This window comes from Pongo abelii, chromosome 6, assembly GCF_028885655.2.
Source record: "Pongo abelii isolate AG06213 chromosome 6, NHGRI_mPonAbe1-v2.0_pri, whole genome shotgun sequence".
NCBI classification, from domain to species: domain Eukaryota; kingdom Metazoa; phylum Chordata; class Mammalia; order Primates; family Hominidae; genus Pongo; species Pongo abelii.
Genome location: NC_071991.2, coordinates 149,772,799 through 149,799,558, shown reverse-complemented (window position 1 = coordinate 149,799,558; position 26,760 = coordinate 149,772,799). Strand labels below are relative to the sequence as shown.

Here is a 26,760-nt window from a genome sequence, read left to right as displayed (position 1 = left end):
TTACTTTTCTCCTTCTCTGACTTACATTTCATTTTTACTAGTGAACAGCTCTGCGCTTTTTGTTACTGTGGGGAAAAAAGTTCCTTAGGACAAGGAGACTTAAAACAATTCAGAGTAACGCCTGGATTTATCTTGCCATGGAGAAACCAACCTTCTAACAAGAAGGACATTGATGACAACAGCAGTGGAACCTATGAGAAAATGCAAAACTCAGCACCACGAAAACAAAGAGGACAGAGAAAGTAAGCAGTTTCGAATTTAAATGTTGGAATAGATTAAGACTGCATATAATTTATTTCCATTATAATGTTTATAAATTTTCAAATGGGATTGTTCTTGTTGAACAGTTTCTCCTGTTTTCCACATTTATGGGATACTCTGACTCACCATTAACCCAGTTAATCCAACAAACTATCCTTTTCACAAATTTTTCTTGTTATTTTTAAAAAAGTTTATATTAATTGTATATGAAAGCGGTGTGATCACAACACTAAACTTTTGGAAGAAAACTTCAAAGAGCATAACACAAGCTGAGAGGGAGGGCGTTCATGGAATTTATAAATGGAAAGAAGATAATAATAAAACAGATCAATGAAGTCCTTCTTTTGTTTCTCTAAATAAGCTTTTAATTGTAAGAATATAACATAATACAATAGCAAATCCAGAATTGGTTTTCACTACTCATGTCTTTTGTGTCATTCATTCATTGATCCATTCAGTCATTTAATTTATGTAATTTATATATAAGTTTGTGTGCTTCAGAAAATGTTGCACTGTCCTATACATTCTTTCCTCCCTCCCTCCCCTGCCTTCCCTCCCAGAAGATGCTTTTTTCTTTTTTAAGGAATTTTTTTTGTAATGATGTATGTATGTTTGTATTCACGGGCACATTGTCTGATATAGTTTAAAATATTTTGTACAGTTGTGTTTAAAGACCATATTAATATGGAGACTTGGCTGTGCTGGTTAAGGGAGTAGAAGTTTCTGTAGTTGATGAGAACGTGTAAAAATTAATTTAGCTTGCAAAGCTAACAAACACTGCCTCTTGAGGGTTATGATGTAATCACTCAAGTGCTTATCTGGCTTATATCCAAATTTAAGTACTAAATCATTGTTGTGTTGTACTTATTTGATTGGCTCCTTGTTTTGAACTGCTGCCAATGCCTTGAAGACCTGAAGTAGGAAATGAAACAATAAAAAGAGGGAGAATCTTTTAAAAGAATTTAAGGTGAAACAGTTTAAGGAAACTTAGAAGTTCTATATTTGGAGAGTTGTGATGTTTTGCAGGCTATAGCCTTATCTTTAGTTGCCAGTTGAGCACACACATCTTAATAAAATAATCAAAAGGCCAGCAAACTTAAAATGTCTATTAGCAAATTTAATGGACTGAATCAGGCTGTACCTTATATCCTCATGTTCTGCCTTAAATAATGGCAGTTATATAAAATCCTGTCCTGAGAAATAGAATTGGTTTCATTTCCTTGTTTTAAAAGTGAAATTAATTTTTAGTGAAAATTCTTATGAGCTCAGATAATTATATAAAAATAGCCTTTTTAAATGAAAGTCTTTATATATACTTAGTGCTTACCAGCTTAATAAGTAATGGTAATATGCCAGTTGATGAAGCACACTTCAAAACTTAGCATCATTGAAGGGCAGGCAATTAATTTAGCTTGGTAACGATTGCAAAATTTACAAAATGTATGTTACTAATGAAGTTTAAATAGCTAGTTAATTTAAAAAACAATTTTACAAAGGAGGTTTTGAAAATGTCTTTCATTTTCACTAACTAAAAAAATCAAGAATTTTTTTCCTTTTTTTGTTTTATAACTAAGAATTTTGTGGGTATGCATTTCAGCTGATTCCTCTTGATATCTCTTTCTAAGCTGGGCTGCTGTCATCCTTAGTGTTGACATTGATATCTTACTGATATGGTATATACATACAAACCAGTCTCAAAACTTGAAGGTTGAATTTGATTAAGCTGCTGGTTACGACCTGATTAGTAAGAAATTAGTCATTCTCTTGGTTTTTTTACACCCCTTTCCCTCATCAAATACTAGTGCAAAACAGTATGTTAAAACAACACTTAGTAGTTATAAATGAACTGTTTGTCTTTTTTTTTCTCCCAATAAAATGACAATGATTTGTAATGGAGAATATGTTTGTAGGAATAGAGATTATACTTACAGGAAAGAATTTGTTCTCATTTTACTGTGGGCATTTATTAAAATGAGAATTTAAAGTTAGCAGAGCATGCTAAACCTTTTTAAAAAAGTCTATGCATTTCTAATGCTGAACATAAAAACATTACTGGTTATTTTTATATGGTTTGATATTTAAATGTACTTATTGAAATATGTTAATACTTTTTTTCTTTCAATGATTCCAGGTATAAAAATGTTTAGTACCCTGGTCATTGTGCTGATTTTCTCTTAATAGGAATCATGATAAATATCCAGCATACAGAAGTGCAGTGAGTTATGATCTATATTCAATAGTGATTTAATCCAGAATTATGATCAGGTTAAATACTATGGTATTAGGAGAAGATTTAAGTTTTAGTGGTAGTCATCTGATTTCCCATATTTAATAATTAAGTACAATAGCCATTTTTGTTTATTTAATGGTCTTAAATAATACCTAAAGTGTTAGAGCTTGAAAGCCTGAAATCTCCCATATGTTGTTTACTTTATTCAATGTTCTTTTTTTAGACTATAGTTTTTGCTGTTATGCTATCTTCCTTATTCTACATGCCTTTGGTAGCTATTTTGCTTTTGCTTTTTACTTCCAATTTGTGACGTACAGTCTTGATTGAGAGTACTTGCAACGTCATGCCACAGACCAGCTGTTGAGATTTGTTGACGGGACCATAAGAAAGCTACAGCTGATACATTCCATTCCTCCTGCCTCTGTTTTCACAAGTCTGTAGTGGGTTTTCATTTTCCCTGGAAAATATCCTTTCTTTACACAGTTAACTGCCACCTCTGTTGTGGCAGTCCTCAGTCAAGATACAGCAGACTAAACATTTCTAATTTGATCAAGTTTTGTTTTGTAAGCGTTTAAGAAAAGCCAAAGGAAATACTCATTTTATGTGTTAAATACAATTCCTGACTAGGATATGAGAGTCGGTTTTAAAAACATTATATTATGGAATGGAAAAACAAATTTACAATTTAATACTTCCCTGTGGGTTTGGAGACTCTTTTTCTTACTTGTTACCTATATGATGTAATATGGCAACCCAGTTTAATATTATACCATGGATAATACTAACAGATGAATTCTAAAAGTTGTTTTATGACAGTTAAAGCCTGATAAATTAAAATTGATTTGGCAGTACATTGCATTTAAACAGTTAAAAATGAAACAATTTTCTGCTTGTTTTCACTTTCACAGCTATTTTATTTTATTTTCAGAGAACGATCTCCTCAGCAGAATATAGTATCTTGTGTAAGTGTAAGCACCCAGACAGCTTCAGATGATCAAGCTGGTAAACTGTGGGATGAACTCAGTCTGGTTGGGCTTCCAGATGCCATTGATGTCCAAGCCTTATTTGATTCTACAGGTATGGGCATGTTTTCAATAATAACTGCCTCTTAATTCTGGAAGCATTTTAATTTTAACGTATTATTAGTGTCCTCAATAATAAATACCTTTTGTCTAGAAATAATTAGAATCATACTATAAAAAAATCATTATTAAATATGCCTGGTTAGGTAAAAGAAATTGTCTAATAAGGTTTATCTAATTTATTTAAAATCTGTATAGTACCACCACCGGACTGGATGCTTTTTAAAATACTTGTGTTTATTCTTGTGTAGAAAGCGGTGCCTTGGAGATCTGACAATTGAGAAAAGAGAGAAAATTTTAAAGGGGAATACTTTAAAGTGAGAACTTGGGGAATGTGGCATTCTGAGTCTATTTTATTTGGGCGTGAATGAAAATAGGTCTTAGCCGGGTAGATTATCTTATTATAACAGTATTGTAACTCAGCACTCATGATGTGGTGCTACTGGAAGTTAAAGTACATCTCATTCTGTAGTTGAACTGCAGATTGACTGATAGTGGTTCAAGTGTTATGTGATGGATAATTTAAAGGCTGAAGTGTTAATAATCATTGATATGTGCTCTCACTGTGGGATGAGGGAAGTAGAGGTGTATGTGTAGTTTATTTTCTATGCATTTCCTTTGTATATTACCTCAACAAAGTACTAAGTAATACTTTGTTTGTTTTATATAAAGATACCAGAAACATACCAAATACATATATAATATTTAAATAAAATGACTAAAAACTAATTTTGTTTGTTGAAGAAATAATCACTAATTCAGTGATTCTCAAACTTGTGTGTGCGTCATAATAACCAGACGGCTTGTTAAAACACAGATTGCTGGCAGGGCACGGTGGCTCACAGCTGTAATCCCAGCACTTTGGCAGGCTGAGGTAGGTGGATCGCTTGAACTCGGGAGTTCAAGACCAGCGTGGGCAACATGGTGAAACCCTGTGTCTACAAAAAATGAAAAAAATTCGCTGAGTGTGGTGGCATGTGCCTGTAGTCCCAGCTATTTGGCAAGGCTGAGGCAGGAGGATTGCTTGAACCCTGGAGGTTGAGGCTGCAGTGAGCTGTTTTCATGCCACTGAACTTCAGCCTGGGCAACAAAAAAAGTGAGACCCTGTCTCAAAACCAAACCAAAACAACAAAAAAAAACAGAACCAAACACAGATTGCTGGGCCCCACTGCAAGAGTTTTTGATTCAGTAGATCTCAGTTGTGATCTGCGCTTCTGCATTTTTTTGGTTTTTATTTTGAGACGGAGTCTTGCTCTGTTGCATAGGCTGGAGTGCAGTGGCGCGATCTCAGCTCACTGCAACCTCTGTCCCCTGGGTTCAAGCGATTCTCGTGCTTCAGCCTCCTGAGTAGCTGGAATTACAGGCTTGCGCCACCACGCCCAGCTAATTTGTAGAGACAGAGTTTTGCCATGTTAGCCAGGCTGGTCTCAAGTTCCCAGCCTCAAGAGATCCACCAGCTTTGGCCCCTCAAAGTGCTGAGATTACAGGAGTGAGCCACTGCACCCAGACAGATTCTGTATTTCTAAGAATTTCTCAGATTGATATTGATACTGGCACTCAGTGGTTGGTCCACATTTTTAGAAGGGCCACTTTACTGGTATCACAAATATAGGATGCCATTGTATATTTACATATTAGAGTTGATTTTGAAGTTTTATGTCTTTATTTATTAGCTTTAATTTTTTTTAATGTTTGCTCATTTGCTCCTTTTCATTTTTCACATTTTAGGCACTTGTTGGGCTCATCACCGTTGTGTGGAGTGGTCACTAGGAGTATGCCAGATGGAAGAACCATTGTTAGTGAACGTGGACAAAGCTGTTGTCTCAGGGAGCACAGAAGTAAGTAGACAAAGCAAATATTTAAATCATAGTTTTATAACATTCACTTTAATCAGTTCACTTCAAAGGATTATTAAATGATTGCTATAGTGTAAAAGTTCTCAAAATAGGAAATTATTAATTTTTATTAAGAGTAGTTTTAGGCCGGGTATGGTGGCTCACACCTGTAATCCCAGCACTTTGGGAGGCCGAGGTGGGTGGATCACTTGATGTCAGGAGTTTGAGACTAGCCTGGCCAACATGGTAAAACTTACCTTCTCTACCAAAAATACAAAAATTAGCTGGGCATGGTGGCAGTCGCCTGTAATCCCAGCTACTTGGGACGCTGAGGCAGGAGAATTTGCTTGAATCTGGGAGGTGGAGGTTGCAGGTAGCCAAGATTGCGCCATTGTACTCCAACCTGGGCGACAGAGAGAGACTCCGTTTAATTTAAAAAAAAAAAAAAAAAAAAAGTTATTTTATGCAAAAATAACTGGGCATGCTGGTGCACATGTGTAGACCCAGCAACTTGGGGTGCTGAGGTGGGAGGATTGCTTGAGTCCAGTAGATTGAGGTTGCAGTGAGCCATGATTGCACCACTGCACTCCATACTCCAGCCTGGGCATTGGAGTGAGACCCTGCCTAAAAAAAAAAAATTAATTAATTTGTGTAAGCCATTGGAATGTAGTATGTTACTCAGTGAACTTGAATCTTTTAAAATAGTAGTTACATTTAAATTAGAAATTAAAATTTTAGAAATGAAAATTTTGCGCTATGCTTATACATTCATGTGGTTACTTTTTAAGACAAAACTATTTGATAATGATTTAAAATGAGAGAAAATGTTTGAAAAGATTTGAAGGTCATTAGTCCATAATGTGGACTATCTCTGATATTTTAAAAAGTGATTAAAAAATTTTTTTTAGTTCGGTCAGCAGTTCAGTTCATCTTTATTGCATTGTATCAAAGTAATATGTGCATAGTCTGCCATTTTTCAGAGCTTTTCCTGTGATTTTCATGTAATTTCGAAACAAATACAAATGAAACAGCTACCTCCCATCTATAAAGACAGCAAATTCTGTGAAGTGATACTGCTTTGCTGTCTAAAAATTTCTTTTCTTTTTCGTTTTTCTTAAAATGTAGAGATGGGGTCTCACCATGTTGCCCAGGCTGTTCTCAAACTCCTGGACCCAAGGGATCCTCTCTTCTCTTCTTGGCCTCCCAAAGTGCTGGGATTTTAAATGTGAGCTACTGTGCCTGGCCTTCTTTTTTTTTTTTTTTTTTTTTTTTGAGAGGAGTTTTGCTCTATTGCCCAGGCTGGAGTGCGGTGGCATGATCTCAGCTCACTGCAACCTTTGCTTCCTGGGTTCAAGTGATTCTGCCACCTCAGCCTCCTGAGTAGATGGGATTATAGGCTCGTGCCACCACACCGGCTAATTTTTGTATATTTAGTAGAGATGGGGTTTCACCACGTTGGCCAGCCTGATCTTGAACTCCTGACCTCAGGTGATCTGCCCGCCTCGGCCTCCTGACGTGCTGGGATTACAGGTGTAAGCCACTGTGCCTGGCCCCTTTGGTTTTTAACAAGTATATTTGGGAGAAGTGAGACAGCCCTTCCAATGGAATATTAAAACTGGAAATTTTGACCTTAGAAACTATATGGGCTTTAATAGATAGAACATAGGCAAAGCTTTCAAAAGTATAGTTGAGACGAGGACTTAGATTCAAGTAAAAGTTCAATCATTAGAACATTAGCTTTACTTGGATTATCACAATGACCTGATTTACGTAGATGAGTAAGCATCACCTCAAGAGTAGTGAAGTCAGAGTGCTTGTTTTGGAAATTTTACATTCAAATGTATATGTCATCAAATTTTGAACAGTTTAATGCATAATAGTATTTTCCCCAGCCTGAACATTCTTAGAGACTGGATTAAGACAATGACATTTCAGTGAACACCATCTCTTTTATGAATTACTTCATAAAAGTAATTTTTATTTTGGGCTATTTTGTGACAGTGAAAAGTATTACAGGGAAGGTGACAAAGGCTAAATGAACTTTTTGGTGGTGGATTAGAACCAGAGGAATCAATATAAACTCATAGTGTTTGATACTTAGTACAGAAATGTAGGTGTATGTATTTGCATGAGTTTGTATGTGTCCATGTATTTCCTACCTCTGTTTGCTAGGAAGGTAGTTAAAAGAAAACTTGCCTCACTCTGTCCCTTTTGGACAGAAGTTACCATTTTTGTTCTTACTGATTAATAATTAAATGGTATTTAGAGATGAAGACTGTGTCCTACCACTGGCAGAGGAATCACAAGGCCTTAGGAGACATTGCATCCCTTCTGACTTTGTTTAGACATTAGAATTTGGTGGGCCTAAGCAAGTTAAATGCAGATTGAGTACTTGGAGTTGGTAGACCATGTGGGGATTAGAAGGGACCTAGTGGTAACTCTGTCAGACCTTTACCTCTCCACTAGATTGAATGACTCAAAACTCACAGGAGTGTCAGTTTTGTGTCGCCATTTGTACGGTTTTTTGTTTGTTTTGTCCTTCTTCCTTCTCCCCTCCTTTCCTCCCTCCTTCCCTCCCTCCCTCCCTCCCTCTTCTTTCCTTCCTCTTCTTTCCTTCCTTCCTCCTTCCTTCCTTCCTCTTCTTCTTTCCTCCCTTATTTCCAGGGTCTCACCCTGTTGTCCAGGCTGGAGAGCAGTGGCGTGGTCACGGCTCATTGGCAACCTTGGCTTCCCAGGCTCAAACGATCCTCCCCCGAGCCTCCCGACTATCTGGGACCACAGGCATGCGCCACCTTGCCTAGCTAGTTTTTAAATTTTTTGTAGAGACTAGGTTCTGCTGTGTTGTCCAGGCTAGTCTCGATCTCCTGAGCTTAAGCGATACTCCCACCTCATCCTCCCGAAGTGCTGGGTTTATTGGCATGTGCCACCATGCCTGGCTTTTGTTCATCATTCTGCATTATCAACTAGGCACAAGATGGTCCAGTTAGCTAGAACTTTGTCTCAAGAAAGGAAGGCTTGTCTCACTGGCAAAAATTCAAGCATGAAACAACACATTTGTTGACAAGGCTGTGGGGGAAACAGGTACTCTCATTCTTTGCTGCTGCAGATGCAAATTGGTACACATCTTTTGGAGGGAAATTTGGTGATACCTAACAAACTGTATGCATTTACCTCTCAATTATTCTAGGAATCTATCCTGAATATGCCTCTAACAATACAAATTATGTGTTACTTAATGTTATTAATTATAGTATTATTTAATTTGCAAAATATTGGAAACAAACTAAATGCCCACACGGAGGAGAATGGTTGAATAAACTGTGTTACATCCATATATCCATATAATGGAGTACCATGCAGATAAATCAGAAACTAGAGATTGGTTACCTATAGGGAGTGGGAGGGAGAAGAAGGGAGTGGAGATCTGTGTAGCATGGATGGAATGTGAGTGGCACTTCTCAGAGTATATTTGTCAGTATAACTCTGATTCTTAGAACCATAGGAATGTTTTAAATGCTTCTATGCAATTGCCACCAACCAGGATGTGGGAGGCCAAATAAGCAATTACCACCAACCCAGATGCAGGAGAACCCAAAAAGGAATAGTAAAATTCACATAAAAGGGGATAGGGAGGGAAAGAACTCACCTAAGTAACTGTAGAAAATGGTGTCTTGATTAAATAACATAAAACTAGAGACAAAAAGAACTGTACAGTCATGCTGTAGTGTTGAGATCAGAAGTATGAAAATAAACTCATGGTTTTTAATATTTACAGAGACATACAGAAATATAGATGTGTGCGTATGTATGAGTTAATTTGAATATGTATATTTCCTACCTCTATCCCCTGAGAGGGCATAGAAACAATGACACCCCAGTAGCATTGAGAATACCTAGTGCTTAGATCTTGGTCTCCAACCATTGCTCCTCAATGAAAGGAACCAGGGCTCCTTGAGAAGTAGTTCCTTACAGGACTGGTGCAGAGAAAATACAAGGTAAGCCTAGATCATCTTGTGGTGCCAGAAAGTAATGAAGTGCTTAAAAAGATGAAAACCTGTTCAAAGCACGGGAACCTACCTGAAGGAGCTCCTAAGAACTGGACCAATTTTAGCAACCACAAAAATAATGATAATATTGCATGTTCGTCCATAGAATAAGTTTACAGGAGTCCATACTGATGTAAGTAAATATAGATTGTCCAGTCACGTCACTGCTCTACTTAACACTCTTCAGTGACTTCCCATTTTATTCTGAGAAAAAAAACCAGATTCCTTGCTAACCTGTAAGGCTCTACGTGATCTTCACCACCCCTCACGTGTGCTTCTCAGACATCTTTCACTATAACCGTTTGTTCATTTACTTCCTTCAGCCACACTGACCTCATTGGTCTTACTCAAGTACGCAGACGCAGATCCACCTCAGGGCCTTTCATAATGCATGCGTTGCCCCCTCATATCCTTTATGTATTTATTCAAGTGTGACTTTACAGTGAGGCCTTTGCTAGGCTTGCTGTCAAAGATTTCAAATGCCTTCTCTTCCCATAATATCTGCTTTTTTGTTTCCTTTTTCGTATTTATCACCTCTGTCAGAGGTGATATTATTCACGTAATAATCTTACTTATTGTTCATCTTCCTCTCACTAGTATACTAGTGCCATTTGGATAGGGTTTTTTTCTGTTTTGGTTATTCCTCAGTGAATATTTGTAGACTAATTAATAGTACTGAAGATCATTCATGGAATCATTCATAGGCAGCAAATAAGTTCGAAGTACTTATTTGTACAGTACTTATTTGTACTGTACTTATTTGTACAGTAACACCAGAAGTGTTACTGGAGGTTATCAATATGGCTAATTACATGAAAGTTTATATACTTAATCTCTAAATAGAGCAAATCTTTACAGTTCTACAGAAATGATTGGGAAGGAGGAGCCAAGGAAAATTTCTGCTATCACAAAAGTTTCCCTAGGGGCGATTATAGCTATTGAACTTAGAAGACATTTTTATTTTGCCAAAAGGTAGATGTTCTAAATTTGCTGACCTTGGCTAGGTGCAGTGCCTCCCACCTGTAATTCTAGCATGTTGGGAGGCCAAGGTGGGAGGATTTCTTGAGCCCAGGAGTTTGAGACCAGCCTGAGCAACATAGTGAGATCTCGTCTCTATTAAAATTAAAAATTAAAAATTAAATTTGCTGACCTTTATTATGTAGCTGAGTATATTCTGATACCTAGCTCGATTTTCAAAGAAAACAAACACTTAACCTGACCCTTCAAGATAAAGATGAATTTCAACATTGAGAATGCAGTGACTTTTCAAAGAAACATGTCCTGGGGGGTTGAACATTTTGAAAACATGTTTTGAACTATTTATATTGATATTTTATTGTCAGAAATAGTGAAGGTTGTAAAAACAAAACAAAAAACTCTCATGTTTGTCACCTTAAAAGAAACTTGAACATGGAATCTTCTGATATGTTTAAAATATTCTAAAGAGCTCTGGTTTAAGCCCATTTATTAAACATTCAATATTTTTATTAGAGAGGGTGAAATTTTATTTGCTTAAATTTTGATAATTTCGGTTGAGATTTAAAAATGGTTGCAGAAATCATGTACTACTTCTAATTAGATCATTTTACTTTTGGGGAGAGCCTGTTTTTTTAAACCCATGAGAGCCATAGAAACTAGATATTGAAATAAACCAAAGTTAGAATTAGGCTTTTTAATCTAAGAAAATGGAAGGGAATGAGATACTATAAAGCTCAGGTGAGGGGTTGTAGTACTTTGTAAATTTTTTGATTGTGTACATCTTTTAATAAGAAATGTTTGAGTATGCAGCTTTATTATACATTCTCAGTGGAATATGTATGTCTTCTCTCTCTCTCTCTTTTTTTTTTTTTTTTTTGGAGACATAGTCTCTCTCTGTCTCCTAGGCTGAGATTGCAGTGGCGCAATCTCAGTTCACTGCACCCTCTGCCTCCTGGGCCCAAGTGATCCTCCCACCTCAGGCTCCCAAGTAGCTGAGATCATAGGCATGGACCACCACACCTGGCTAATTTTTGTATTTTTAGTAGAGACAGGGTTTCGCCATGTTGGCCAGGCTGGTCTTGAACTCCTAGCCTCAAGTGATCCACCTGCCTTGCCTCCCCAAGTGCTAAGATTACAGGCATGAGCCACCATGCACAGCCATGCATATCTCCTTTATGTAACTTAACAACATCTGCAACGTTTGTGTGAGTTTTTTATTCTGTCTGCATTTGTGTATGCGAGTCTTTTTCTATGGATTTTTCCCACCATGGCTGTAAGCACCATGAGAGTGAGGAAAATAGCTGTTTTGCTTTATCATATTTTCTCTGGTGCCTAACAAAGTACCTGGAACACAAGAGAGTCACTAATGGGATAAATACATGCATTAATGGGATTTGTCAATGAAGGGCAAAATTTAGTGCATTAGCTTGAATGAGGAGGTAGGTCCTACTGGCCTCTTGAGTAGAGGCCAGGGCTGCCACTAAACATTTGACAATATACAGGACAGCCTCCCACACCAAAAACTATACAGCTTAAAATGTCGATAGTGCTGAGGTTGAGAAATCCTGGTTTGACATATTATTCCTGTGTTAAAATTAATATATTTAAAATAATTTCCTCAGTTGTTAACATGGCATTTTTATCAAGCAATTTTGTTTTCTCTGAAATATACCTCAGATTGTTTTTAGCTTTTCCAGGGGAAACTTTATTCATCTTTTACTAGAGAAAAGAATATGGCAAACAGTGAATCTATGTTTCAGGAAGGGTAACATCATTTTTCTTTTAATTTCCCTTTTGAAGCTCTCAGGGTGCTACCAACATCTTGGAAATCTGGATAATTTGAGTATTACTGAGGGAATAGTTTCATTCCACATGCTACAAATGTTTAATCATTTTATTTATCTAAAGCTCCTTTCTTGGCCAGGCGCGGCGGCTCATGCCTGTAATCCCAGCACTTTGGGAGGCTGAGGCGAGTGGATCACCCGAGGTCAGGAGTTCGAGACCAGCCTAGCCAACATGGCAAAACCCTGTCTCTATTAAAAAAATATAAAAATTAACTGTGTGTGGTGGTGCATGCCTGTAATCTCAGCTACTTGGGAGGCCGAGGCAGAAGAATTGCTTGAACCCAGGAGGTGGAGGTTGCGGTGAGCTGAGTTTTCACCACTGCACTCCATCCTGGGCAACAGAGCAGGACTTCTTCCAAAATGAATGAATGAATGAAAGAAGGAAAGGGAAAGGAAGCTCCTTTCTCTTCTATTCCCAGTAGTGCCCCCCAAAAAGAAGTAATCCATAAACCCCCAACGTATATTTCTGTTTTCTTAATTAGTTCTGAATAAAATGTTCAGTGTTGGCTGGGCATGGTGGCTCACGCCACCTAGCCCTTTAGGGTGTAATCCTAGTGTAATCCTAGCACTTTGGGTGGCTGAGGCTGAGGTCAGGAGTTTGAAACCAGCCTGGCCAATATGGTGAAACCCCCTCTCTACTAAAAATACAAAAATTAGCTTGGTGTGGTGACGTGTGCCTGTAATCCCAGCTACTCGAGAGGCTGAGGCAGGAGAATCACTTGAATCCTGGAGGCAGAGATTGCAGTGAGCCGAGATCGTTCCATTGCACTCCCGCCTAAAACTCCATCTCAAAAAAAACCAGGTGTTTTACTCTTAAAATAAGACATTAAAAAAATACTTCTGTTGTCTCCCCTCTTAGAACTGGTAATCTCTTCCTTCTCCACCCTCATCCCCTGCTGTAATTCTATATTGAAATTTCATTGTATTTTGTGCCAGATGTCTTTGTGTAAAACCAACTTAGTTCTGTGAGAAGAGTTGTACATTTTTAATATTTTTGTTCTTTTTGTAGGCTGCAGAAACAAAAATAGGCTTCCTATAGTAAGGTGGCAATTCACATTAAGAATGTAGATACGCAAACTTAAACTTTTAAATGTAATTTGTCTAAAAAAATTGAAAAACAGTGTATAGTAAAAGTCTCTCCTCCAACCAACGGAAAGTACTTTTATGTAAGATCCTTTAAGTTACTGACTTGAATCTTTACATAAGGTAATTTGCTATTATCTATTTTATAAATAATGTTATTTAATACTGTTTTATTTTCTATAGAATCCTAGTGTTTTTCCATGTAAATTTTTAAAAATTCTTAAAGTATGTATCCCTCATTTTCCCCTATAGTTGTTTGCTTCTACTTCTGTTTTTAAGAGATAGCATCTCAGTTGTTTAAGCTGGAATGCAGTGGCACAGTCATGGCTTACTGCAACCTTGACTTCTTAGGCTCAAGCAGCCCTCCCGTCTCAGCCTCTAGAGTGCTGGGATCACAAATGCATGCCACCACACCTGGCCAACTTTTCTTTTTTTTTTTTTTTTAAGAGACAGGGTCTTGCTCTGTTGTCCAGGTTGGTCTCAATTCCTGGGCCCAAGCAGTTCTCCCACCTGGGCCTGCCAAGGTGCTAGTATTATAGGAGTGAGCCACTGCGCCCAGCCCTTTATAGTTTTTTCCTTTTTTTTGAGATGAAGTTTCCCTCTGTTACCAGGCTGGAGTGCAGTGGCGTGATCTCGGCTTACTGCAACGTCTGCCTCCCTGGTTCAAGCGACTCTCCTGCCTCAGCCTCCCGAGTAGCTGGGACTACAGATGTGTGCCACCACGCCCAGCTAATTTTTGTAGTTTTAGTAGAGACTGGGTTTCGCCATGTTGGCTAGGATGGTCTCAATCTCTTGACCTTGTGATCCACCCGCCTCAGCCTCCCAAAGTGCTGGCATTACAAGCGTGAGCCACTGTGCCCGGCCAGCTCTTTATAGTTTAAGAGGAAGGATAAACCTTAAGAGATCACAACCCTATATTTGTGTCAGGGGTCCACAAGACTGCCTCCATGTTTGGAGATTTGCTAGAAGGACTCACGGGATCAGCTTAGGGTTGTAATGGCTAATATTTATTACTGTAACATAGTATGGATATATAGTAGAAAGATCTCAATGGCAAAACACACTGACAGAGTCTGCAAAAATCCATGTACCGGCTTCCTTATGTGCTGTGCCTTCCATGAGGATCACGCAGACTGCCTTCTTTCCCCCTTAACGAACATACAACAACATATGTGACTGCCCAAGAAACACAGTTTTTATCTAGGCTGGTCACGTAGGTGTACTCTCTGCCTAGCATGTGTGAAATTTCCAGACTCATAAAAAGAATAGCAGGATAAGCCACATTATTTCCATAGTCCAGATACAGTAAACCATGATTACCAGTTAGGGAACCCTCTTGAAATTCAAGTTCTCAGAAGCCAGCCTAGGACCAACTGTGCAAACAGACAGACCCTCCTTCACAGGATAATATAATAGTCTCAGATCTGCTTTGTTAATTTTGGTTTGCATAGAGTTTTATAATTGGAAGGTGTCTCAAATGCTACATATTTCTGTCTAATGGACTATAGTAAGAGTGTTGTATAGTATATAACGTTGAATTATTCTCCATTATAGGCAGGCTGTGATAAGTGTTCTAATGTTTATGCAAAAGAACTTTGTAACTTTGAGCGGAGTAAAGAGGGTGTTAACGATACTTTTGACTGCAAGTAGTGGAAAAATGTTGTGTTTAACTCTGAAATATGCTTTGCCTGATATTAGTATTTCCACTCTAGCTTTCTCTTGACTAGCATAAGCATGGTGTATATTATTCCATTCTTTTATTTTAACCTGTTTGCATCTTTGTATTTAACTTGTGTTTCTTGAAGGCGATAGTTTTATTTCTCTGATAAAAACATATAAGAAGACAATCACATTAAATGTATATGGTCTAAAATCTCTGCTTTTTAATTGGGGGTATTTAGACCGTGTACATTTAATGTGATTGTCTTCTTACATGTTTTCTATTTATCTCTGTCTGTTCCTTGCATCATTTTTCTTGCATCCCCCACCTGCCAAGATGGGGTCTTGCTCTGTCACCCAAGCTAGAGTGCGATGGTGTGATCATACCTTACTGCAGCCTTGACCTGCTAGGCTCAAGTGATCTACCTCAGCCTCCCAATAGCGGAGACCACAGTTGTGCACCACCACACCCGGCTACTTTGTTTTATTTTTTTATATATGGGGTCTCACTATGTTGTCCAGGCTGGTCTCATACTCCTGAGCTCAAGTGAGTCTCCTGCCTTGGCCACCCAGAGTGTTGGGATTACAGGTGTGAGCCATTGCACCTGGTCTTCTTGCATTCTTTTACTATATTTATTTTTTTGAGATAGAGTCTCGCTCTGTTGCCAGGCTGGAGTGCAGTGGCGCTATCTCGGCTCACTGCAGTCTCTGCCTTCTGAGTTCAAGCGATTCTCCTGCCTCAGTCTCCTGAGTAGCTGGGATTACAGGCGTGCACCACCACACCCACCTAATTTTTGTATTTTTAGTAGAGACGGGGTTTCACCATGTTGGCCAGGATGGTCTCGATCTCCTGACCTTGTGATCCGCTTACCTCGGCCTCCCAAAGTGCTGGGATTACAGGCGTGAGCCACCGTGCCCAGCCTACATTATTTATTATGATTCCAGTTTGCCTCTTTTTATTACTTTTACCTATTTTTAAAAATTATTTTTGTGGTTGCTTTAAGATTATAGTGTACACTTAGAGAGGTCTACCTTCAAGTAGTATTGTACACTTCATCTATACTAAAGGCATTCCTTCATTTACTTTCTTTTCCTCCCTCCTGCACTTTGTGCTATTGCTGCCATGCATTTGACTTTTACATATGTTATAAACTCTGTAATATTTTGCTGTTTTTTATTAAACATATATCTCTGAGAGATTTAAATAATAAAAAATTTAAAAGATGTTTGCTCATATAGTTACCACTTTGGTGCTCTTTATTCCTTCGTATTGATCCACATTGTCATCTGACATCATTTTGTTTCTGAAGAATATCCTTTAACATTTCTTGCAGTGAAGGTCTCCTGGTGATGAATTATTTCATTATTTATGTTTCTGGTGTGCCTTTATTTCACCTTCATTTTTGAAAGATATTTTTGCCAGGCATAGAATTCTAGTTGGCCTTTTTTCTTCTAGAACTTTAGAGATGTACTGTTGTCTTCTCACTTGCATTGTTTCTCAAAAGAAATCTGATGTTGTTCTTATCTTTGTTCTTCTATAGGTAACATGTCTTTTTATACAGCTGCTATTAATAATGTTTCCCTGATTTTGAACAATTTGATTATGTTATCCCTTAGTGTAATTTTCTTCATGTTTCTTGTGCTTGGGGTTTGCTGAGTTTCTTGGATCCGTGCTGAGTTTCTTGGATCCGTTAATAGGTCTTTTTATGGCTAGAACATTTTCAGCAGTTGTTTCTTCAAGTATTTTTTTTCTCTTCCTCTTTTTTCTCCTTTGGGGACTCCAGTTACCTGCATATTATTAGGCCGTTTGAAGTTGCCTGACTGCTCACTGATGCTTTTTAAAAATCACTTTTTAAGATTTTTTTTTCTTTTTATACTTTAGCTAGTGTCTGTTCTTGTATCTTCAAGTTTGCTAATCTTTTCTTCTGCAATTTCTAATCTGCTTTAGTTCATCCAATGTAATTTGCATCTCAAATGTTTTTGTCTTTGAAAGTTTGATTTTGGCTTTTCTTGTTTATCTCCCATGTCTCTAACTTCTTGATTATATGGGATACGTGTATAAAAACAGTTTTAATGTCCTCCTCTGCTAATTTTAACATCTATTTAAGTTCTGGGTCAGTTTTGATTGATTATTTTCAGTTTGCATCATGATTGCTGCTTTTTATGCCTGGTAATCTTTATTTCGTTGTAAAATTTACCTTGGGTTCTGGCTATTTTCTTTATTCTATAAATCTTCTTGAGCTTTGTTTTGAGATGTAGTTGAGTTACTTATAAACGGTTTCATTCTTTTGGGTTTTGTTTTTATGATTTATTAGACAGATATGAAGGAGTGCTTAGTCCAGGACTAATTATTCCTCACCACTGAGGCAAGACTTTCTGTGGACTCTGTTGAATGTTCCATGAATTAATAGTTTTCCCAGTTTGGCTAGTGGGAACAGATACTATTCCTGGCTTTGTATGAGTATCAGGCCCTGTTCCCTCCCATTCTTTCTGATGGTTCTTTTTCTGGATTCTCATAGTTTCCTCATATGCATATGCTGATCAGTTATCTGGTAAATGCTTGAGAGAAGATCTCTATAGACCTCTGGGGTTCTTTTCTATGCAACTGTCTCCTCTCAGCATTCTGTGCAGTTATTCCTTGCTGCTTTTTTCTCTCCTGGCTCTTAACTTTCTCTTTCCAACTCAGGAGTCAGCTGAGATTTGCCTCAGTTGCCACTCTCTATGCCATGGCCTGGAAACTCTTATGGTTGTGTGCTGGGGCATATGTAGGGCTCACCTCTTTTGTTTCTCATTTCTCAAAGCTCTACAGTCCTTTGTTGCCTGATGTTTACATAGCATATATATGTTCACATATATTCACATGTCTCTCTTTATTTATTTATTTATTTTAGTGGTGATGGGATTTCACCATGTTTGTCAGGCTGGTCTCAAACTCCTGACCTCAAGTGATGCACCTGTCTTAGCCTCTCAAAGTGCTGGGATTACAGGTGTGAGCCACCATGCCCTGCCATGTCTTCGTTTTTTATGGTTGTTTCAGGAGGAGCTTAAATCTGGTAATCCGGTCTCTGTGACTCCATCTTGGTCAGAATTAGAAGTATTATGCGAGTAACTAAGAAGTTCATTATTTCACAATAGAAAATTAGGAGTTAGGGTGGTGGGTAGTTCAGTAGCTTCATGATAACAAGTTGTCAGGGTCCTAACATCTTTTCTTGGTGCATCCAGAACATATTGGTCTCTTTCTTGGTCCAGTTCCTCTCATGAGCAAAAGATAGTGGGCAGGACCTCTAAGCATTGTACTCTCAGGATAGCATTCAGAGGCAGAAAGGAAAAAGGAACCTTTTTATTATTATGTTAATTAAGGAAACTGCTTGCCAGATGCTTCTCCCATCCTAGCATATTTCTCTCTCTGTCTCTCTTTTTTTTTTCTTTTGAGATGGAGTTTCGCCTTTCGCCCTGGCGGGATTGAAGTGGCGCGATCTTGGCTCACTGCAATCTCTGTCTCCTGGGTTCAAGTGATTCTCTTGCCTCAGCCTCTGGAGTAGCTGGGATTATAGGCACCCACCACCACGCCCGGTTAATTTTTGTATTTTTAGTAGGGATGGGATGGGGTTTCGCCATGTTGCCCAGGCTAGTCTTGAACTCCTGACCTCAGATGACCCATCCGCCTCAGCCTCCCAAAGTGCTAGGATTACAAGCGTGAGCCACCGTGCCCTACCCCTAGCATATTCCTCTTAACATCTTATTAGCTAGAATTACCTTGAGTGTTCATATCTTTTTTTTTTTTTTTTTTTTTTGAGACGGATCTCGCTCTGTTGCCCAGGCTGGAGTGCAGTGGTGCGATCTCGGCTCACTGCCAGCTCCGCCTCCCAGGTTCACGCCATTCTCCTGCCTCAGCCTCCTGAGTAGCTGGGACTACAGGCACCCGCCACCATGCCCAGCTAATTTTTTTTTGTATTTTTAGTAGAAACGGGGTTTCACCGTGTTAGCTAGGATGGTCTCGATCTCCTGACCTCGTGATCCACCCGCCTTGGCCTCCCAAAGTGCTGGGATTACGGGCGTGAGATACTGTGCCCAGCCGAGTGTTCATATCTTAAATCAATAACTGATAAAGAAGTTGAGACAGCCATGATTGGCTTTCCTCTGAGGCTGGAGAGAGTATTTAGCTCCTCTGAAACATGTTTCTGCTTAGAGCAGGATGTGTATCTGAAAAAGTGGAAATCTGTAGGAAGGAAGAAGGGGGAATGGATATTTTATAGTCAATAAACAGTGTCCATTATTGGAAATATGTTTTAACTGAGGGAATCTGAAAATATTTTTTAAAGAAGGAAAGATTTAAGGTGGTGCTTGGAGGATGGGTAAGTTTTAGTAGATTAACCTCGGGATTCTAGACAGAGGGTCACCCTTTACAGGGTTTGAAACTGTGAGGGTATATGGATTTTGGAAAAATGGTACATACGTAAGAATGACTGGAGAATAAGTAGGGTAGAGAATACTGGGGGACAGGAATGGAAAATTTCCTTGGCTTTGCATGCCAAGATGAGGAATTTCAGTAATGTACTTTTTAAATAAGAAGAGCAGTATTAAATGATCTAAATTCTCCCAGCCCTTTGTAATTGAATTGGAAGAGGTTTACTTGAAGACAAACATATTTAGGATTACTGCTATAAATTAAAGGCCAATGAGTGTAAAATCTTGAGTTCAGGTATTATGTGTAAAACATAAAGATGAAATATTGTAATAGAATGCATAGTATTTGATTCTTTATAAATTAAATAGAGGAACTGCAGATGTCTTTTTTTTCAAGTCTGAGTATGTTGGAAGATCACAAGTTTTGTCTGGTTGTGCTGAGCCTGAAACCGTGTGAAATGGCTTTGACACTAAATGTCAGGGTAGGAATCATAGACAGTTTTCCTAACTAGCAATGGTGGCAAATCAAACTGACTTTGGAGAACAAGAGGAGAAAAAAAGATGGAAGATTGATCCTTTGGTCAATGCTCTGAGGAAGAACCAGTGAAAAGGTGGATGTTAACACAGAAAAGTTACAGGAAGTATAGTAGAAATTATAGTAGTTTGGATTAATAGATTTAAGGAGGTATGGTCAATAATCTCAAATGCCTCTCAAGTGTGTTTTTGTATTATAAGGTTTTCTAAATAAACCCTAATAATATTTATTTTTTAAGAGATAGAGTCTTCTATTTTGGGAGTGGCGGGGCCAGCAGAGAGGGATCTTGCTGTGTTGCTCATGCTGGAGTGCAGTGGCTATTCACACATGTAATTATAGTATACTGCAACTTTGAACTCTAGCAATGTTTCCAGCTCAGCCTCCCACATAGCTGGGACTACAGGTACATGTCACCATACCTGATCATAATTATTATTTTTAATGGGAAGCAATCGGGAGTCTTCACTTCTTAATCTGTCTCTGACATTGTTAGCTAATGTCAAGTGACATCTTCCCCAAATCATGTTACCTGTCAGTACTCAATCATCATGTGCACAGTAAGAAATTATTTTATCTCTTCACTCTCAAATGCAGGGATAGAAGGAAGACATCACAAAATTAACAATGGATTATTTCATCACAATGTTAAGTGCAAGGTCTCGGTACAGCAAGATAATCCTAGATGTTTATTTGACCTTGGAATGCTGTTAGGCATATATCTACTTAAAAATTGATGTGGCTGGGCATAGTGGCTCACACCTGTAATCCCAGCACTTTGGGAGGCTGAGGCAGGCACATAACTTGAGCTCACAAGTTCAAGACCAGCCGGGGCAATGTGGCGAGACCCTGTCTCTTCACTAAAAGTACAAAAAAAAAAAAAAAAAAGCGGGTGTGGTGGTGCACACCTGTAGTCTCAGCTACTCAGGAGGTTGAGGTGGGGGGGATGGTTTGAGTCCAGGATGCAGAGGTTGCAGTCAGCTGAGATCGCGCCACTGCACTCCAGCCTGGGCAACAGAGCCAGACTTTGTCTCAAAAATGAATGAATGAGGGAATGAATGAATATGTTTGTTTCCTGTCACCTTGACACCTTGACTCTGGAGCTAAGAGGAAACTGAAAAATTTCTGTTTTAGAAAATTAAGAGTTTTATATGCCTATTTAAAAACGTAGTTAAATTTTGGTAGGCCCATTCAATGAAGATGTCTCAATTTAATTTTAATCTTTCTTTTTAGTATTAAATAAGTTTAAAGAAATGAACTTAACTTTGTGATGAGGTGGGTGGTATTCTTTGATATTGTAAAGGACCCCTTGAATGTAAAGTTTAGGGGAGGGGCAGAGAATAGTATGAACTTACATCTACATAAAATATCTTGTGAAGGTTGCATAGGAAACTGGTAAAATTCTTTGCCTCTAGGAAACTTATTTTATATAGTTGTATACAAGGTGATTTTGTACTGCATACCCTTTAGGAACTTTTGGACCATGGTAAAAACCTTTTAACAGTTTCTAACTCGTTTTGAAAATATACTTCAAAAGCTTATTTCTCTAGTTGTGCACTATTGTGTAAGTGTTTTATCTATTTGAAATTGATTTATGTATCATGTGATATAAGGGGTCCAGTATCATTTTTTCCACACACGGAGAGCCAGTTGTTACTACATCATTTATTGAAACATCTTTTTCGTCCTCATTTGAAATATAACCTATTATATAGCAAATGTTCGATATATTTTAGATTGTTCGTAGGTTTTCTGTTTTATTCTGTGTGTATTTGAGAATCCCAGTGATATATCATGATGTCATTGTTACTGTAGCTTTATACTAAGTCTTTATATTTGGTAGTATAAGTGTTATTTCCACCTCTTCCTATGGCAGAGATACTTGGTTTAGACTAGGCTTTCCACTGAGAACAATTAGAAAAGCTGTATAAAATGTTGTTTCAAATAAATGTTTAAGGGATCAGAAAACTAGAAGAGTGGTGAGGACCTGAGGGAGTGAGAACTCAGAGGGTAAGGTTGTGCAGAGTTTGGCCTGACATTAAATTTTCTTTTCCCCTTGAGTTAATTGTTCAGTTCATAAAAATCCAGCTGAGAGGCTGAAAAGCTGAGAAGCTTCTGGCAGTCTGCAGAGCTGGGAAGACAAAAAGGGAATTTAGGGGCCATTAAATACTATAGAAGTTTATTTAGGACCCTGAAGGCTACAGAGGGGGTGGATGGAGGTGTCAGCAAATGACAGCCTGTGGGTCACATTTGGTCCTCCAGCTATGTTTATGTGGGACATGAGCTAAAAATGTTTTTTACCTTTTAAAATGTCTGAAAAAAATTTAAAAGGGAATAATATTTTATGACATAGGAAATCATACGACATTCAGGTATGAGTGTTTAAAACTAATGTTTTATGGGAACAAAACCACACCCATTTATTTGGGCATTATATATGACTTCTGTTGCACTACAGTGTCAGAGTTGGTTGCTGCAGAGAGCACATATATTTCAAATTGCTGCTCTGCATGCTACGAATCACAATGGCATAGTTACAGTTTGTCAGTATGTGTGTGTGTGTGTGTGTGTGTGCGCCACACATATTGCCCTGGCATCTTATTTATTTCTCTCATTACCAGTGCATACCTACCTATCATGTTAAAACAAGAAAAGGAGAAAAGTGGACTTTATATGTAACACTTTAGAGGCATAGTGGAATGTATATTATTATTAACAAATTAGATAGCAAAGCATTATATTTATTATGCTAGAAGACTATGGCTGTCTAAAAGAAAATAATATATGTCAACATTACCAGACTGGGCATGTCTCACAATATTCCCAACCAACAGGAATAAAACTAAAAGGTCAGAAAAAAAATAGTAAATTAAAACAAAATTTTATCACAGCAGAATTTCTTCTCAAAAACAAAAAATGGAAATTAGGCTATAATTAAAGTAAATTTTTCAATGGCTTATTTGTTAGCCAAGCAAGGAAAACCATTACCAACAGTAGTTAAATTATGTTTTATTATGGTAACCAAAGATGTGTCCATAGAAAATAAACTTTAAAAAAGACTATTAGCCTTTCAGCGAGAGTAATTGCTCTAAAAGTTAAGGACATTGGGAGTAATATCAAGTCATTTTGGAAAGAAGGGTGAATGATTTTTCATGGTTTTCTTAGGCTTTTGATGGATGAATAGGTGTTACCAGTACTGTTCAGTTGTTACATATTCCAGAAGTCAGTGCTGAGTTTGAAGTGATTGAAGAATTAGTGTTTATGCATAGTCTATGTGAAACAACTACAAGAGAAAATATTTTCAGAAAAGTTGAGCAAACACTAACTTAGTACAACCTGAAGTGGAATCCGCTAAGATGCGTTACAGTTGATAGTGGCAAAAATAACTGTGGAGCAGAAAGACTTGAGTTCGACAAATTTACAAAGCTTGTTAAATGTCAGATGTTTAAAGCCTGATTATTTATTGTATTATTTATTAGCAGGTACTTTGCAGAAAATATTTAAATCTGTCATGTTTTAGTGAACTATTATATAATAGTGTCGGCAGTGATTTTGACTTGCGTTTGTGGACTTCATCATCAAATCTTATGAATTTTTATTGGATATAGAGGCAGAATATACTGAATTGCCATTCTACATAGCAATTTAATGACTTGGCAGTGGTAAAGTTTTATTGCAGTTTTTTGCGCTGAGGAATGAGATTGAAATTTTTCTGAATAATATTGCCCTCAACTATTAAGTCAAATACTTAATAGCTTTGAAAGTTGGCTTTTCCTATAGATTTCATAATATTTTGTAACAAATTCACCTAAAATTACAAGGCAGAACAGTGATTATAAGTGAACCTTATACTGTGGTAAGGTCACTTCTACGAGAATAATGAATCATGAAAATCAAGAGAAGAGAAAGAACAAATAGTAGGAAAATGTCTTCCAATTCCTTTTGGCCCTTCATGTGTCCACCTAAACTCATAAGCTTTTAAAAAGATAATTATTTTTATTTATATTTAAAAAGATAATATAGGATAATATTTTTGTAAAAGAGTTCTTGAGATACAGCACTGAATGTAAAGGAAAATATTGGAGCGTTCAACTACATTTGAGAAATAACTTCCGTTTATTAAAAGATACTATAAGAATGAAAGCACAAGCCCTAATGAATATTCCTGTTTGATACTAAACCAAAGCTTGAGAAGTGGTAGTTTCTCAAGTTTTTCAAGTGGTTTGGTGCAATCTGAAGACTGCAATCCCATCAATGAACTTTATATCTTTACCCTTTAAAATTATAATATATGGGCCAGGCGCAGTGGTTCATGCCTGTAATCCCAGCACTTTGGGAGGCTGAAGCGGGTGGATCATGAGGTCAGGAGCTCAAGACCAGCCTGGCGAAGATTGTGAAACCCCGTCTCTACTAAAAATACAAAAATTAGCCGGGCATGGTAGCAGGCACCTGCAATCCCACCTACGGGGGAGGCCGAGGCAGAGAATCACTTGAACCCAGGAGGTGGAGGTTGCAGTGAGCCGAGATTGTGCCACTGCACTCCAGCGTGGGTGACAGAGTGAGACTCCATCTCAGACCAAAAAAAAAAAAAAAAAAAAAAAAAAAAAAAAAAAAAATATATATATATATATATATATATATATATAAAATTTATTAGACTACCTTGCAATTTCAGGGGATCTTTTACCCATATATGATTTTATAAGATTACTAAGTGGTCTTTGGAAAATATTGGTTCACTGAGTGATCCAGATATTCCAACTATTGATGTGGTTGTTTTTTTTTGTTTGTTTGTTTTGTTTTGTTTGTTTGAGACAGAATCTCACTCTGTTACCCAGGCTGGAATGCAGTGGTGTGATCTCAGCTCACTTCCGTCTCCTGGGTTCAAGTGATGCTAATGCCTCAGCCTCCTGAGTAGCTGGGACTATAGGCATGCACCACCAGGCCCAGCTAATTTTCATATTTTTAGTAGAGATGGGGTTTCACTATGTTGGCTAGGCTGGTCTTGAACTTCTGGCCTCCAGTGATCCCAAAGTGCTGGGATTACAAGTGTGAGCCACCTTGCCTAGTCCTACACATTTTTAATAAATAACAAAATTCACATTTGTTATAATCCACTGATCTCATCAGAAAAGTCTCTAAGTATTGGAATTAGTTAAGCTTACATTGTTGGATGTAAGTTTTTCAAATCTTCTTATTGTCCACTCATGTTCTAAGTTGTTTTCCTTGAAGTGACAGGCTCACTTTATTCATTTTTGAAGAAATATGTTAGATAATCAAGTTTTAATAATTGTGGTTTGTTAGTTGTTCTTACATGTAAAAATGGTGTTCCATGAAAAAAGCAGTTATTTCAGTTTATAAATCACATGATCACAAATTCTTTCCTCAGGAAAAACTATGGTGTAACAATTATTTTACGCTTTATTTCCCGTTTTGTCACATAGATAATTAAAAGATGTGTATTCATGGATCAAGACTTAAAACATTAATGATTTTTGCTGCTTCATCAGTGATATTCTCAATGATACTCCACATTATTTTTACTGTAGTTGTAGTGCCAGTTGAGAATGTGACAACTTCTAATACAGCTTGGTGCCAACTGCCTTCAGTTTTGGAAATGCATCAACAGTTTTACCCACCATAGCTTTTGCATCATGTAACAATTTTTGCTTCAATTGTTAAACATTATTTTGAAAACTCAAGGAACAGTAAAGTCTGTTTTATTGCCCATATTTTTACTACTTGTTTGTTCTTTCTTCCTTCAGGATGTTCTGAGAATCCTTTTTATCATTCTCCTTTCTGGTTCAATAACTTTTCTCACTATTCTTTAGGTGTAGTTTTGTCTCATGACTAATTTTTAGTTCTCATTCATCTCATAATTTCTTGATTTCCCTTTCATTACTAATGGATATTTTTGCTGGATATAGAATTCTTTGATGTCAGTTCTTTTAGGACTTGCAAACATGTTATGCTGCTTTGTTCTGGCCTCCATGGTTTCAGGTGAGAAATCTGCTGTCATTTGAGTTGTTTTTTATCTGTGGATAAGGTGTCATTTCTCTTATTTATCTCAAGGTTTTTTAGTTTAGTCATTAGTTTTCAGAAGTTTATGATATATATTAGCATTGATTTATTTGTGTGTATCCTCTTAGGATTTATTCAATTTCTTGAATCTGTGGGTCTTCGAATAATTGTTCAGCTGCATCATGTTCCTTTTCTGAGATTCCAGTGACAGGAATGTTGCATCATTCATTATAGTCCCACAAGTGTCTTTAATGTCTTTTTTTTTTTTTAATTTATTTATTTATTTATTTATTTATTGTCAGAGTTTTGTTCTTTTGCCCAGGCTGGAGAGAAGTGGTACGATCTCAGCTCACTGCAACCTCTGCCCCTGGGTCTAAGTGATTCTCCTGCCTCAGCCTCCTGAGTAGCTGGAATTATAGGTGTGTGCCACCATGTGCAGCTAATTTTTGTATTTTTAGTAGAGACAGGGTTTTGCCATGTTGGCCAGGCTGGTCTTGAACTCCTCACCTCAGGTGATCCACCCATCTCGGCCTCCCAAAGTGCTAGGATTACAGGCCTGAGCGACCGCACCTGGCCACTTTTTTTTTTTTTTTTTTTTTTTTAATCAGTTCATTTTCTTCTCTTGTTTAGGTTGGGTAATCTCTCCCATTTTGTTGTTCAACTTAGTTTGTATTTTGTTTTTGTTAGCATATTTTTTAGTTTTCAACTTGGTATTTGTTTCTTTCTTGATTTCTTTGCGAAACTTTGTATTGTTTCCTTTGTTTCAAAATTATGTTTGTAAT

General features: G+C 37.5%; 1 protein-coding gene across 24 annotated transcripts in view; it reads left to right on the top strand.

The window, feature by feature from the left end:
• Positions 1 to 26,760, top strand: part of KMT2C (lysine methyltransferase 2C) — a 303,762-nt gene that overhangs the window by 123,481 nt on the left and 153,521 nt on the right. For all 24 annotated transcript variants that reach the window (XM_063726211.1, XM_063726208.1, XM_063726207.1 and 21 more), the window contains 3 exons: positions 42 to 242; positions 3,420 to 3,568; positions 5,302 to 5,411. In XM_063726211.1, the coding sequence (XP_063582281.1) occupies positions 42 to 242; positions 3,420 to 3,568; positions 5,302 to 5,411 (460 nt within the window). The remainder of the gene's footprint in view (positions 1 to 41; positions 243 to 3,419; positions 3,569 to 5,301; positions 5,412 to 26,760) is intronic.